Source organism: Trachurus japonicus, unplaced genomic scaffold, assembly GCF_045865225.1.
Source record: "Trachurus japonicus isolate A0001 unplaced genomic scaffold, Traja_1.0 AP030533.1".
NCBI lineage: Eukaryota > Metazoa > Chordata > Actinopteri > Carangiformes > Carangidae > Trachurus > Trachurus japonicus.
This window is the reverse complement of record NW_028220666.1, coordinates 1-15,726: the sequence shown is the minus strand read 5'-3', so window position 1 is coordinate 15,726 and position 15,726 is coordinate 1. Positions and strand designations below refer to the sequence as shown.

The following is a 15,726-nucleotide window of genomic DNA, read 5'->3' as shown; positions in this document are numbered from 1 at the left end:
TGGAGACAGAGGAATGCGGCTGTTTGAAGCCCCGCCTCTCGAAAAGTAATTGCTCAATCAGGACCGAACGCACATCAACGCGTTCGTCTTGGGCCCCCGGAACCACTGATATCAAATTCAGAACTGTACGACTTTTAGAAATATATTTCATCCATTTCAGCTTTTCAGATTCAGAGCCTCTCAGACTTAATGCCTGAGAGACCTTCTGAGTCAGAAAAGCTGAAATGGATGAAATATATTTCTAAAAGTCGTACAGTTCTGAATTTGATATCAGTGGTTCCGGGGGCCCAAGACGAACGCGTTGATGTGCGTTCGGTCCTGATTGAGCCATTACTTTTCGAGAGGCGGGGCTTCAAACAGCCGCATTCCTCTGTCTCCAGGAGGCCGCTGTTTCCATAGAAACCAACCGAATCACTTGAAACTTGGCCTGTGGACTCATTGTGAGGCCCTTATCCACTGACCCGACACCCAAATCTGTGAGAGCATGGGAAAGCGAAGTGGCCCCAGGGGCCCCCCGTGGCCCCCAGAGCAATGGGAATACAATATAATGATAGAGGACTCTCTGATATACAACTCATCTAAATTTCATGATGATTACTTAAAGCGTGTGTGTTTTGTTAGGATTAACTTTGATGTTTGACCCTGTGACCTTTGACACTTACCATGGCCATTTTGGACACTTCTGAGTGGAGCACAGCTCTGATCTTCAATCTGCTCCAAGGTCTGGACTAGAATCTAAAGATTTCAGCTTCCCAGCTCCAAGTATTGGTGTTTTATGCCTGAATTGATAGCAAAAATCGTCAAATTTCACACTAAACCTTGACCTTTGACCCCTTCTGAATGTGGGATTGGTCTGAAATTGCAGATAATGGGTGGCCCTAGGCCCCTGACAAAACCCTGAAACTTTCAGACTTCCAGCTCAAAGCATGTGGAAGTTATTAAAGACTATCTGTTGAATTTAGTCTTGTACACAATGGGGATTAGAAATGAACACTGCTTTTTGGCCATTTTGGACACTTCCGAGTGGAGCAGAGCTCTGATATTTGGCACCGTCAATCTGCTCCAAGGTCTGGACTAGAATCTAAAGATTTCAGCTTCCCAGCTCCAAGTATTGGTGTTTTATGCCTGAATTGATAGCAAAAATCGTCAAATTTCACATGAAAAGTTGACCTGTGACCCCTGTGAAGGTCAGATGGGTCTGTAATTGCTAACACTGGATGACCCTAAGCCCTGCCCTGATAAACCTCTGAACGTAACCCAACGAATGTGGAAGTTATTAAAGAATAGCTGTGTCTCCTGAAAATGGAGCCTTAATCAGTTTGTCCAATGTAAAACCAGAAATAAAGGAGCTGGCTAAAGTGGTGCAGTTGTGCATAAACATTACTACAGTGGACGGGTTCATTCTACACTATATTATAAACTAAGGTTCCTGGGCGGGAGGAGGGAGAAGGGGGGAGAAATGTTGTTTTCTGCAATAAAAAAAAAAAAAGGCCTATATGACTTGAGTTACTTGAATTATTTAGACTTTGTTGAAAAAGAGCTGTCTAACTGTTCTGATTCCTCACTGTTTATTCACATGCTGTTGAATTAAATCAACATGGCTTAATTTCCACTCCTCATGATCACAAACACACTGTTAAGGTGTTTGTAGTTCCGTCCAGACGCCGTAGATGGCAGTGTCGCAGTCTATGGTCGCGGACCGGTGGCGCCGTTGCAATGACGTCACATCCTCTAGTTCAGCACTCAACACCGACCAATCCTGGGAAAGCTTGTGAAATTACGTCACGCCATTCAAAAGTTATTAGCGCGACCCTGTTTTTTTTTACTACGGAAAGTAAAATGTTACGTGCGGTAGTTTTTTTGTGATCAAAAGTTGTATTGTGTGTTTCATGCAATAATAATATGACCTAACAACAGATGAATTCGTACATAAACAGGTCCTAAACTATGCAATGTCATAGTTTTGAAGTTTAGAGCCAAAACAGGTTGAAGTGTCAGTAGTCGCTGCAGGGACGATTGATACAGCTGTTTCAAATGTCCCTCACGCCTCCGTGCGTAGTGATTGTGGTCACACTGCGCGATCAATATCTGTATATAAATCACCGTATTAATATTCTATTGTTCTGCAATGAACAACAACCGATTTGAATGAACAACAAATTTTTAATAAACACCACATATTTTTAATGAACAAAACGTGTTTATGACATGAATCAACAGATATTCAGCAAAGTGAGGGGAAAATGCCGAGGGTAAAATGACAATATGTTCAACTGTGTATCCATAAACATGACTTAGGACAGGGAAATAAGTAAATAAAATGAAAATGCAGTCGTCCAACAACTCGTACAAAAGAAGAAAGGCGAGTTTAATCGAAATGCGGATCTTGACAATTACGCACGGGACAAAAATATTTATTTATTTATTTATTTATTACACACCCCCACCCCGTCTGGTCTTCCGACAAGGATGTAATTTATTTATTTGTTTGTTTGTTTGTTTGTTTGTTTATTATTCTGCACCAACGCCAAGATCAGTAAATAAATAATAACCAAAATGACGGCTTGGATGAAAGCTATGTCAGACACACCAGGTTCAATAAAGCTTCAAAGGGGAAAAAAAGTTTTCCAGCTCAGTGCGTCGTTCAGCGCCGCGTCCGGTCGGCTGGATCACTTTACTCTGAGCGTCACATATCGCCGCGAAGGGGGTTGCATTGGAATGAATTGAAATCCCCGCTCGTCACCTCATGACGAAAAACGGGTACCTAATGAGTCAGGCATGTGACGAGGAGGGACAGTGACCGTTCGTCAGGGGGTTGACGCACTGGGAGTGAGAACGTGTTGTAACATCTGTCCATTACAATACATATCTAGCTTTCTTGATGACAGCACTTTGTATCACTGCATGACATCACTGAGTCATCATAAAACAAAGTGGATGATTTTTGGATTACTCCAAGAAATGCAGTCATAAGCACATATTAACAAATCAAACTGCAATCGCTTAAATATTAAGTCCAATGTGTTGAAAGCTCTGTCCCTCTCCTGCCTGCTCAGCATGTTACCAGAATAACTGCCTGTCATAAATGGAAGTGTACAAATTTAAACACTTCTTCAAGTTTATAGGAGCACAGTGAATAAAATGTTTAGATTGCTCAGGAGCTCTTTGTCAGTTTCACCACTGCATCGTTAGCTAAGACTGGCTGTTAATGCTAATGTTGGCTATGTAGCATTAACAAAACTTACAAATAGTTCCTTGCAGTGTTGTGGTTGTGGGTGACTAATAACAGATATTTCCCCTCAGCTGGGTGCACTACAAGCTGAGATTGTTAAGTACTTCATACCCACTCAGCCTGACTCAGTGCTGCTGTTAACAGCTCTCCTTCACCTGCTAGCTTGTTAGCATGTGGATATTTCTTTTGCTGCCTGCAGACTTTGGTGGGTGTGCTTCTGTTAAGTTTCACAACTTTGGGCTTTGCACATGGAGTTCAATACTTTTTTCTAGTTTATATTTTTTCTCTTTTCCCCTTTGCACTCAAGTTCGTTTTTTGTAGGCTACAGGATTTTTTTTTTTGCCTGAAACTGTTCTCATATTCATAAATCGTATGTTACCTGTGTGATTCATGATTTGGGGAGAATAAAAGGGAGTATTCTTTTTTCTTTATCTTTATTGGTTTACACATGTGGCCCCTTAGGAATAAGATTATGGGTTTGATTCCCAGGCCTGAGGTCTTTCTGGTAGAGTTTGCATGTTCTCCTTGTGTCTGTGTGGGTTCTCCCAGGGTTCTCCAGCTTCTTCCCACGGCCCAAAAACATGCACACTAGGTTGATTGAAGACTCTAAATTGCCTGTAGTGTGTGAATGTGAGTGTGTTGTTCATCTCTATGTGTCAGTCATGTGATAGACTGCCGATCTGTTCAGGGTTTACACCACCCTCAGCCGATGTCGAACTGGCTCCAGCACTATCATGGATAGCTAATTGGTGTAGATGATGGATGGATGGATGGATGGATGGATGGAAATGGAAAACAGAAAAGAAAAGCTGAGGGGAGAAAAAAGACTCAACCTTAAAGCAGATCAGCTTAAAGTCTACAAAGTAGCCTTAATACTAATTAGGATTAATCAACAAAAAAGATAATCCATAAGGATAAAAAGACTAAACACACATTTAAAGTGTAAAGGTGCCAAATTTGATGTTGTGTCCTGTAGCCTACTTGAATATTGTGCAACACTATTTGTGGTCATTGCAGATTCCTGTTTGTGCTGCATGTTTTTGTGTAACTTTGTCTTCTTGGGACTCACAATGTGTGATGACTGATTTGTATTCAACCATTGGCTTTGATGAAACCATTCCAATCAAATGACTTTGTATGTATAATGCATGAATACATAAGGGATTGTGAAATCAATATATTATATGTGTGTGTAGCAGGTCTAGAGCAAATCTCTTGCTCTGTAAATTTGTTGTAATACATTTTGAGGTTTGCCTGCAGGTACATGTCTGGAGCAAATCACTGGCTCCGTGCTCCAAAATCTGATAATTGGATATCTTAGGAAACCAGGTGGCTAAATAATATATGTATGCCAACTGTAAAAGCGGCCTGTTTCTCTTCAGGACATGATGTGGGTTTGACATTACAACAGTGAACATGGAGTGTGGGTCTTGACATGACCATTAAACTTCTGGCATACAGTTGTTGTTGTTTTTTTTATACTTGCACTTTTTGAAATTAGATATAAAAGTAATTTACTGTGTTTTACTACAAAAGGTGATTACTACTGACTCAGGATCAGTTGCAAATGTAAAACTGATACAGGTACTGCGGTGTAGCCTTGTGTTCTCCGCATTCATTCATTAGTGTGTCAGAGCTTCCCTAGGTGGTCATTTGGTGACGTCACCTGAGGACTAGCTCTCTATCAGTCACTACAATGGGGTCACTTTGCCATCTTCTCTCCTGCGGGACCCTGCACCCTGGCATGCTGTCCTAAATGTCACCCCTAAAGCCATCCAAACGATGGTTTCACCCTCCTCAAACAGCTTATGTAACTGTAACTTTATTGACTCGCAAGATACAAGTCGCCTAGTGGGCCACTTTTGGTGAGCAGAACTGGCGCTGCAGGGTGACCCAAGGGACAACCAGTCCGACATAGGCCTCTAATTGTCTAAATGTGACCCGATCCATCAAAATGAGTCACAGTGACCCAAATCTCAAAGTTGAGATTTTGGTATCAATGGAAAGATTAGAAAATAAGCTTTAAAATGATACCCTAGTCAAAGTCATACATTTGATGGTTTTCGAGATGTGGCCATTTGAATTACGATCTTTCACTCTCTCATTCCGTTCTAAAACCTGAGAAAATAGCAGTTAAAGTTTTTGCCAGTGACTCTCTGGCATCTGTTCCTGTACCACGTGATTACACGCACCCTATACGGTCCCTTGTTGTCATAGAGGCAGCATTCAATGACCCTCGGAAAGCAGGGAATCTCACAATTCAGATGCTTTTTACAGCTCGTCTCTATCATAAACGGTTCAGAAGTTGTCATGTTTTGTTGACATTTTGTAAAACATGTGCAAGCGTGTACGTTCGGTTTAGCATCGATGCTACGCTCTGTTAGCGTCGATGCTACGCTCTGTTAGCGTCGATGCTACTCGGTTTAGCATCTGTTTCTGTACCCGTCCCTGCTCGTCATAGAGGCTCCATTCAATGACCGTCGGAAAGCGGAGAATCCCGCGATTCAGAAGCAGTTTACAGCTCGTCTCTATCATGAACGGTTCAGAAGATATTTCATGTTTTGCACCGTTGCAACGCTCATTTTCAGAGGGTTTAAGTTGCAGGTCAACTTTAATCATCATTTACGTGCCGTTTCTCAATTATCTGGACTGTGAAACTTTAGGAGATTGTTTTTGAATGTCATTGCTTTGAAATTAGGGTAAAAAAAATGTTTTGATTTTCTATGGGTTTTCCATGTTATCAGCTGATTATCTAAAAATAGAACGTTGCGACTTCCGACTCATTTTGATAGAACGGGTCACAAATGGCAACACTTAATTTTCTATCAAATGTCCCATCATTCGGACAATTCTTGCCTCCTATGGTCGGAATGACGGTATTTTTTTCTTTTTTTAAACATCCTGCCTTTCCCACAATTCCTTTAATAGTGTATTTTTTCACCAAAGGATTTTGCACTGGTTGAGTTTAGGCAATGATGAAAGGAGTTGGTTAAATTTAGTAAAAAGACCAGGTAGAGGCTAGACAGGCCAGATAGATAGAGAGAGTCCAGATAAGTAGGAGGGAGCCTGTTGAGTGACACATATTTCCTTATATTGAAAGCCTTGTCGAAATGGTGGGACAATGACATGTCGGAATAGCGGTATGTCGGAATGGTGGTATGTCTGAGTGGTGGGATGTCAGAATGACAGCATGTAAAGGTGCCTGAACTCATCACGTTTTACCTCCCAGAGTTGGCTTTAGAGCTTTAGATCAGCTGGAAATGTTTGTTAGCGAACAGGACACAGTGATAATTCTCAGCTCGCTTAAAGTGAAATTCCGGCGTAAGTGTAAACCATGGTCAAACACACCGTAACACCGAGTTAGACCCCCCCTCGAGAGATCAATTTGCCCGACCGCTACATTCACGAGATCCACCAACTTCAGCAAATACCGCAATATCGCCACACACGGCGCTGTCCGGATCCACTGTCTGACCGCAACCAAAACGCCACCATTTGCCCAAAATAATGCTCAGAACTGCACCAAATGTCATCAATAGTACACACAGGGTCCCAGCACGTAGTACGAGTTGTCAAACATCTGCTAGCTTTGCCTGTTTTCTTTAGCAAGGAGACCAGACACAACTCACCTACTTCTCCTCCGGGAGCCGCTCGTTGGTGAGGAAGCCCTGACGAGTCGATCACCGAGTGCACCGGAGTTCCGCAGCTCAATCAACAATTACCTCATGGAAATACAATCAGAGTTTGTTTTTTTTTTATCTTGCATATCACTTTATAACTATTATTATCGAGTGCTGGCCACGATATAGGCGCAAATGAGCATTTTTAAATTTACGTTTTTTGCTGTGGGAAATCATCTGTAGAAACGCGAGATTTTACGTGACGTCAAACCCGGGATTGCTTTGACTGATGTAAACATTCATGTAGCAGTAGCAGACAACCGAAAACATGGATGACCTTACAGAGTCGGAGAACACTGATGAGTGGTTTCAATTCGATGGCCAACCCTATCAGTTTGAGCCAGAATTCACCGAAGAAGAGGTGATGGAAATGAGGAAGAAAAATGCAGCGGAGGGAGAACTGCCGGTGCAGCCTGAGGAGTCTCGGTGTTCTGGGATTTGGTGGTGTGGGTGTGGGCACTGCCAGCCTATGGCCACTGAAAATGAATGTTTATGCTGCCAGGAGTCAGATGTGTTTCGGCAGTGCCTGGATGCTGTGGTGGACACAGATACACGCTGCATAACGGTCATGGAAGAATTTCAACCGCTCGTCCACCCCGCCGTAGTGGAGACATTCTTCCATGTACCCAAGATAAATTGGAAAAAACAGCCAACTCCAGAGGGGCCAAACGGCCAGTTATCCACAGAGTAAGTAGACCACATTTTTTTAAATCATGATTGCATGGTTGAGATTGACTAACATTCACTATGAGCTATGTAAGTTACCTGTGTATAACCATTCACATACTTACTGAACCTTCTTGACTAACAACCCTTCTCTTCCCCCCACTTTCCCTCCCCCCACGTCCCCTCTCCCTGCAGTCAGTGCAGGCTGGTGGCCTACCGGATCGTCCTGGAGTGGGGTTTGAAGGGAGAGCGACTGGGCCGGAAACAAAGGAGGGTGCTGCCTAGTTGTGTGGTCACTGCAATCAGAGCCAAGTATCCATCCCTGACTGGAGATTATCACGGCTTTCAGGAGGCAGAGGAAATGACTCAAATATTGTGAACATATTGTCAGCTCTTTATTTACATTCCTGTAAACATGTGAATTACCGTAGATGACCAAATAATCGCCCGCGTGCAAATACGCGCCTGTGCTCTAATAGCCGCCGGGGTCCGACCTCATTTGGCAAAATAAACGCCGGTTCAATTAAACGCCCGGGCGATTAAGTGTTTACCATAGTCTTGCACAGAAAACAAAAGTTTTTTTTTAACAGCGCTTCACCGGCTCTCACCTCTTCTGTCAGCCCCTCCTCTCGCTCTCTCTCTCTCTCTCTCTCTCTCTCTCTCTCTCTCGCATGCAGGCGCGCGCACACACACATACACACACACACAGACACACAAACACAGGCGCGCTAGACTGAGGGATATAGGGATATAGATAAATGCGCTAATGTACAGTGTTGAAATTACCGCGATCGACCCCCCCTTCCGCTATCATTCATAACACTGCTCTGATCAGCTCCCTGTGTCGCGGTTACACAGACAAACTGTCTTTGTATTTATTGTCTGATGTCAATAAAGATGCGTCGGGGGGAAAAAGTAGTTTTGTTCCAGTGGTGCTATGGTGAGCTCCTTGTTCTTTGCATGATGGTCTGGTGCTGCTCATTGCAAAAATAAATTGTAGCCTGTTGCAAATACGCGCCTGGTTCTTATAAACGCCTGGGGTCCAAGTCGATTTAGCATATTAAACGCCCGGGCTAATAAGAGGACTTACCTACTCAGGAAGTTAAATTCATTCAATGTCAGTAAGAGGATTCAGTCCTTGTTTTACAAGTCTTTTATTGAAAGTATTCTGACATTTTCTTTTATCTGTTGGCACAACAGCTTGGGTGTTAAAGACAAAAATTGTCTGAATAAGATTGTAAAGGTGTGCTCCAAAATAATAGGGGTGCAGCAGGATGACTTGAGTTCCCTTTGGGATAAACGTGTGGCTAAAAAAGCAAAAGCAATTATTAATCAGCATGACCATATCTTGTCATCTGAATTTGTACTGATGCCCTCAGGGCGCCGTCTTAAAGCGCCACTACGGAAAACTAACCGTTACTCCAGATCATTCATCCCGTCTGCTATCAGACTCTTAAATCTAGACCCAAGCTTGTGGAAATAATAATTTTTTATCTTTACTTTTGATTATTCATTTATTGATCTATTTTTGATTCTGATTTTTAATTTTTGATTTATTTATTTTATTTTTTACACGCTGGAAGGCCAAACGGGAGACAAAGGTCATGTTTTGCTTCCACTGACATTGTAAATACAAACTAGCACCTGTGCATATGTATGAATGTGGATGAGTCTGTATTGTTGAGTTTGTATTGATGTGCTGTTGTGGATGAGCTTGTTAGGGCCCGAGCGGCGACTGCAAGTCGCCCAGCGAAAGCCCTATTGTAATTCGTTCATGCCCCAACGTGCACGTGACCCCAATGTGCAAGTGACCCCAAAGTAATCAAGTAGTGAAGTAATCATGTGGTATGGAAGACCCAGGGGGAAAAATGCTATATTGAAATTGTAATGTTTATTATTCTTATTATTATTATTATTCACGCGACTTTTCATGCCCCAATTTCGCCCCTTTCCCAAACTGGAAAAGTTGTCTAACTTTGCATGTCCCTCCGGCCTCATCCGAAATTCGATATTTTTGGGTCGTCGCACATGGTCGACGCAAAATGGCGAAATAGCGCCCCCTACAAACTTTAAATTTGCCCTCGCCTATTGGGTTACTTTGTCGTAGGCAGACGAAATTTGGTACACACATTCATCATCCCCAGACGCACAAAAAAGTCTCTTAACGTCATGGTAAAATCTCAACAGGAAGTCGGCCATTTTGATTTTAATTTTCAATTTTTGCCATTTTTTGGCCATTTTTGGACATTTCCACTACTTACGTTTGATCTAACTCGTCCTAGGGATTTCACTCGATCGGCTTCAAATTTGTTCTCCAGCATCGAAACCCCATGATGACCTTATCTTGTGCTCCGCAGGTGTGTAGGTCATAGGGCGTGGCTGCTATGGCTCAATTCACATTGGCGACTGTTTCGGTGCTCGCCATGTAAATACGAATGGCTCTCACGCCCACATACTTTATCGTAGCTACTTCAAACTTGCTGGACATGATGATGGCTCCGCCCTGAACGTCCCGATATATTAATTCCTACGTCACTCATAGCGCCCCCCGGTGGTAACAGGAAGTGACCAGTTTTTACATTACGTGTACTGATTCCACATAGTTGACCCCATCAACTTCATTCCACTTCTAAAACGTGCAGAACCAGTTGGTGAAGCTACATTATGAACGCTGTGAAGCTACGAGTAATGGCGACCGCGTGGCGTCATGGCAACTGATGATCCCTCGCCAAGAAAATACGTTTGGCTTTATGATGGCTTTATTGAACTCGTATCATCATGAAAATTGGTACACAGGTCCAGGGTCACGACCTCAACGTCTCCATATGCTCATAGGCGATCTCACTCATGTTGCCCCCTAGTGGAAACAGGAAGTGCCATTTTTTGCATCAACATTGTCCGATTTCCACGAAACTTCACATGTGTGATGAGGGACTGACCCTGAACACACCTGCACGCATCCCATTACTGCCCCCTAGTGGACGAACCTTTAACTGCTCATAACTCCCTCATGCTTTGTCCGATTTCCACGAAACTTCACATGTGTGATGAGGGGCTGACCCTGAACACACCTGCACGCATGCCATTGCTGCCCCCTAGTGGACGAACCTTTAACTGCTCATAACTCCCTCATGCTTTGTCCGATTTCCAAGAAACTTCACATGTGTGATGAGGGGCTGACCCTGAACACACCTGCACGCATCCCATTACTGCCCCCTAGTGGACGAACCTTTAACTGCTCATAACTCCCTCATGCTTTGTCCGATTCACTCCAAACTTCACACGAGTGATGAGGGGCCACCCCTGAACGCACCACACCACATGCGGTGACTGCCCCCTGGTGGATGAACGAAACATTGCATTTTTGGCCTCCTTCCGGGGTTTTTTCTCCATTTCTGCTCCGCGCCACGGCCCCGGCGTGCCTCAGGCCCCGCGGTGGCATGGGCGAGCGAGGGCCCGCCATCGCCGCTTGCGGCTTTAATATTATTATTATTATTGTTCTTGGTGGACTGCCGAACAGAATTGCCCTCTGGGATTAATAAAGTTGATCAAATCAAATCAAATCAAAATGGTCATCTACGGTATGTAAATACAATTTTTTTGTTGTACATGAATGCTGAGTCGCTGAGTGCTTTATTGTCAACACTATCCACAAATTTTACAGTGGTTTAAATCTTGATATCAAGTGTGAGACCAAGTCAGCTTTATCAGGCCTTGGAACTGGGGCAATGTTTTGTAGAAGTCTCTTTTGATGAGGTGCAGGGCGGGGCCAGGCGGCGATACTGTGCTCATCCCTCATCTCCAGAGCACTGTTCATGAGCTCTGAACGGAACTCCTGTGATGTCTTCTCATAGATGGGTCTAGCCACCCACTGACGGGTGGCCTTTGAATAAGCACATGAGTAGCGGCCTTGTCCTACAACAGACAATATACCATAATAATAATCATTAGTCAAATATCCCGTCAAAGTACAAAGGTGTGTTCTGTTACTGATATGCTGCTGGTATTACAATGATTTCACAATACTCCAGATTTAGTAATTCATCACGTTTTAGACATTTAGACGTTTTAGACACATTTATGTGTATATATGTTCTCAGATGTAATGTTGACACAGTTTGTATGCATAACTGTTTGTCTTTACCTTCTTTTGATGTGGCCTGTGGCCTGCCAACATTTGCGTTGTAGTCCATCACTGCCAGTTCTGTCCGGGCACGCATAACGTCATAGGAGAAGTGAAGTCTCTTCAATGTGTATTTCAACATCATTGAATGGAAAACTTCAAGAGATCCTGTGGAGGTGTATTTTTTTTAATTATTGAAGTGGTACATTAGAACATTCCTGTAGATTTTCTTGCATCTGTGGGATCTTATTTTAATTGTAGCATAAGAATACAAAATCAACAATCGCACACTCAACTCTGAGCATATCTCAATGTATTTGCAAGCTTTCGGACTGTAAGCTTGCAAATAACATGAGATATGCACAGAGCTGAGTGTGCGACTGCTGATTTTGTTTGTCGAGTGTCTAAGTTCAGCTCCAGCACCTCACAGAAGAATCCTGTCTATGGATGAGTGGTGTTTGTTTTCACAATAAGTCAGTAGAAAATGATTGTAAATGCATACCAGTGTGCTTGAAGAGAGCCATCTGACGCAAGTCACGCAGGAGGTTACTGTCCAGGATGACACTTCTCAGGGCAATGTAGGCAGAGGAGTCAGCATGCATCCATTTTTTCCTGAGTTGTTCATCCTCTGACATTGGTGCATGAAAACATTTGTATTCAACACCTGACTCCTCCCATCGATGAACACCACAAATGTGGTGGACTAGAGATGTCCACCGACGCACACATTCCTGATTAGAAGGAAAAAGAAACAAAACAATAGTATATGTTTCAGTAACAGAATTTCACACAGCACTTGCCGGGTCGTTTTTATTTTGGCTTTGGCAGAAATGACAAAATGACAGTGTAAGTTCATTATTACCTCTCTGTCTCCATGACTGGAGCTGCAGGCCCAATACAGGTGGTTACTGATTGATTTGATCCATGGCAGAAGTTCCTCATTGCCCCTCTTCTTTGCAATAGCAACAATTTTTTTTTTTAAACCTGCATAATAAATGAAAGATATGAAAAAATAGCTGATTGCCATTTGCAAAAATACAAAAGTGTGTTTAAAGTGTGAAACTTTGTGTTACTTGTGTAGCAGGGGACACTTACCCTTGTTGACATGCCATGGGTCAAACTCATGACGTATTCTACCATAGTTCTCCCTCATAATTTTTCTGATAGATGGAGCTCTATCGGTGGTCATGACATCCACATCCACACCCATGTACAGAAGGTGATTCAGGCCTCTTTCAAATCCCATGACCTCCATTGCAACTGAGCTGGAAGCTTCTGTGACCTGTTGAATAACATTTTATTAGTTGAAAATGCACTAATGTTCCCAAGCAAAACAGCTGCCTGTGTTATGGCAATTAATTTCATAAGATGTGTGCTGATTTACCTGAACTAACTCAAAATGCATAATCTCCTTGGAGGCATCATCCTGAAAGGAGTATGTGGAATATTTGGCGCTGAAGCCTGAAACAGAGCAAGACACAAACTAAGTTTTGCTGTAATGTATATGTTTAAAACTCTGCCAATGTAAAAGTAATAACCATGCTTACCTGGGCTATCACATCTTGCATCACCGCCCAAGGAAACTTTTTGTCCTGAAGCACTGACTTGTTTGACCCGCTCAATGATTTTGTCCTGCTGACTCCTGTATGCATGTTCGATAACTGGAATGAGGTATTTAGACTGTATGGCATAGTACTGGGTTTTTCGAGGGATTTGGAGATTTATAAGTGTGGCCCAGTCTGCGATGTCAGTGTACGTGGCTCCAGTAAAGAGGATAGCAGCACAGGTGAGAATGTTATTTCTGCCCATCTTTCTCTGGTCTGGGCAGGACTCCCATTGCCCGTGTGTCCTTGCAGGCATGTCCACTGGATCTTGATTTTGGAACCATGTCTACTTGTTTTCTTTTCTTCTATTGCTCTTCCACAATGGAAGCAGAGTTTGAAAAGCTCCAGGAGTTTGGTTTCATCCACCAACCACTTCCTCTCTGCCCATCCACTCACTGTCCCAAGGCTTGATGTGGAGCTGGAGCTTGATGTGGAGCTTCTACTCAGTGGCTTGAAGCTGTCATCAGCTGGATCCTCCAATTCCATTTCACTGAAGCTTGTGCTCATTTCATGCAAAGAGTCCTCTACATTTTCCTATAACGTGACAGGAATCAAATGTTTCATTTGGAGAGAAATGCAATGTTTTATTTCTGATTTCAACTATGTTACTTACTGATACAATTAGAGACAGGAATATCAAAGTAATGCACTCACCAGTTCATCATGTTCAGCTGTAGCATGGGGGGTGGTCTGGGATGCTGATGTAGCACCAATTTCCTTTGAATTAAAATCATAATATTGACTTATTATGAGTATTATTAGCCACAATGTGGAAATGTGTCTTCGGCTTCACAGAATCTGTCACTACACATAACATTGGTAAAGACTGATGAACATAGATAAGAATTTTCTTATAACACAAGTCAAGACACTTCAACAAGACTTTGATAAAAATGTTCCTATAAATAACAGTGTCAAGTAAAAACTCCTCAAACCATACTGGCAAATCACTTGTGATGCAATGCTTACCGTTGAGAGTTGCCACGTGGGAGGTCGTGCCAGATAACTCCCAGATAGTGACATTCTTGTACGTGGCCTGACCACAGGTTCTGGACTTTGGAGGGATAATGTCATGGTCGAGGACGGTCTCTCGTCTTTTCTCTTTTGTGGGGTAGAATGGGCGACTGCTTCAAACTCTGTCTCTTCCATTTGTAGCCCTGAACACTCATAACTGGTAGCCTAAAATGTGGAGTAAGTGTTCAACAAGAATATGATCCATCAAATATTTACAACAAATTTGTGCACATTCACATTCTAATGTATTGGCCTGTTATTTTTACTTTTACATTCATCTCTTGATCAGTACAATCCCATTTAGACTAATCAATATTCCAAGAACCCCCTGCCCTCCCCCCTCCCTCTCCTACACCCCCCCCCACACACACACACACACACACACACACACACACACACACACACACACAATTGAACAGAACACAATTGAAAATGTTACCTCCGCTGTAGCCAGCTGCTCCATTCGTGGGACGGCATTCTTCTTCAGATATGTTTTGGATGGGTTCTTTGGGTCGCTAGCTTTTGTAGACAACACAAAGTCGTCTTTGCTGAAATGTGCGCTGCAGACGCGGTAGTTCTTCTGCCTTAGCGTCTCGGTCGGCGTGTTGACGTCGATGTTCAAAACAACAAGCCACCGGTTCACTATAGCCCGGCCGTATCTAAACGGCAATCTGTGAAATGAGTCTGCGTTATGCCTTCTTTGCTTCTTTCCGCAACCTGGATAATAACATGTATTGACCATTTTGTCCTCGTGTATTCGGTCGTGAGAGATTCTCTTCACCTTCGTGCTGTCTCCTCACTCTTCATGAGATACCGTAAACAAACGTGACTTCACGTAAAATCTCGCGTTTCTACAGATGATTTCCCACAGCAAAAAACGTAAATTTAAAAATGCTCATTTGCGCCTATATCATGGCCAGCACTCGATAATAATAGTTATAAAGTGATATGCAAGATAAAAAAAAACAAACTCTGATTGTATTTCCATGAGGTAATTGTTGATTGAGCTGCGGAACTCCGGTGCACTCGGTGATCGACTCGTCAGGGCTTCCTCACCAACGAGCGGCTCCCGGAGGAGAAGTAGGTGAGTTGAGTTGCATCTCCTTGCTAAAGAAAACAGGCAAAGCTAGCAGATGTTTGACAACTCGTACTACGTGCTGGGACCCTGTGTGTACTATTGATGACATTTGGTGCAGTTCTGAGCATTATTTTGGGCAAATGGTGGCGTTTTGGTTGCGGTCAGACAGTGGATCCGGAGAGCGCCGTGTGTGGCGATATTGCGGTATTTGCTGAAGTTGGTGGATCTGGTGAATGTAGCGGTCGGGCAAATTGATCTCTCGAGGGGGGGTCTAACTCGGTGTTACGGTGTGTTTGACCATGGTTTACACTTACGCCGGAATTTCACTT

General features: G+C 43.1%; 1 protein-coding gene and 1 long non-coding RNA gene across 2 annotated transcripts; both read right to left on the bottom strand.

Moving 5' to 3' along the window:
• Nucleotides 1–11,192: 11,192 nt before the first annotated feature.
• LOC146960252 (uncharacterized) lies at nucleotides 11,193–13,537 on the bottom strand. Its single transcript, XM_085772493.1, has 7 exons — nucleotides 13,249–13,537; nucleotides 13,086–13,162; nucleotides 12,797–12,983; nucleotides 12,564–12,685; nucleotides 12,204–12,432; nucleotides 11,723–11,869; nucleotides 11,193–11,493 (listed from the first exon to the last, which is right to left on the bottom strand). Exons 1-7 carry the CDS (start codon nucleotides 13,508–13,510, stop codon nucleotides 11,237–11,239), a joined length of 1,281 nt encoding a protein of 426 aa, XP_085628619.1. The 5' UTR covers nucleotides 13,511–13,537; the 3' UTR covers nucleotides 11,193–11,236.
• Nucleotides 13,538–13,581: 44 nt separating this feature from the next.
• Nucleotides 13,582–14,615, bottom strand: LOC146960251 (uncharacterized). Its single transcript, XR_015035489.1, has 3 exons — nucleotides 14,275–14,615; nucleotides 13,960–14,022; nucleotides 13,582–13,839 (listed from the first exon to the last, which is right to left on the bottom strand). It is a non-coding gene; the product is annotated as an uncharacterized LOC146960251 (long non-coding RNA).
• Nucleotides 14,616–15,726: the final 1,111 nt, after the last annotated feature.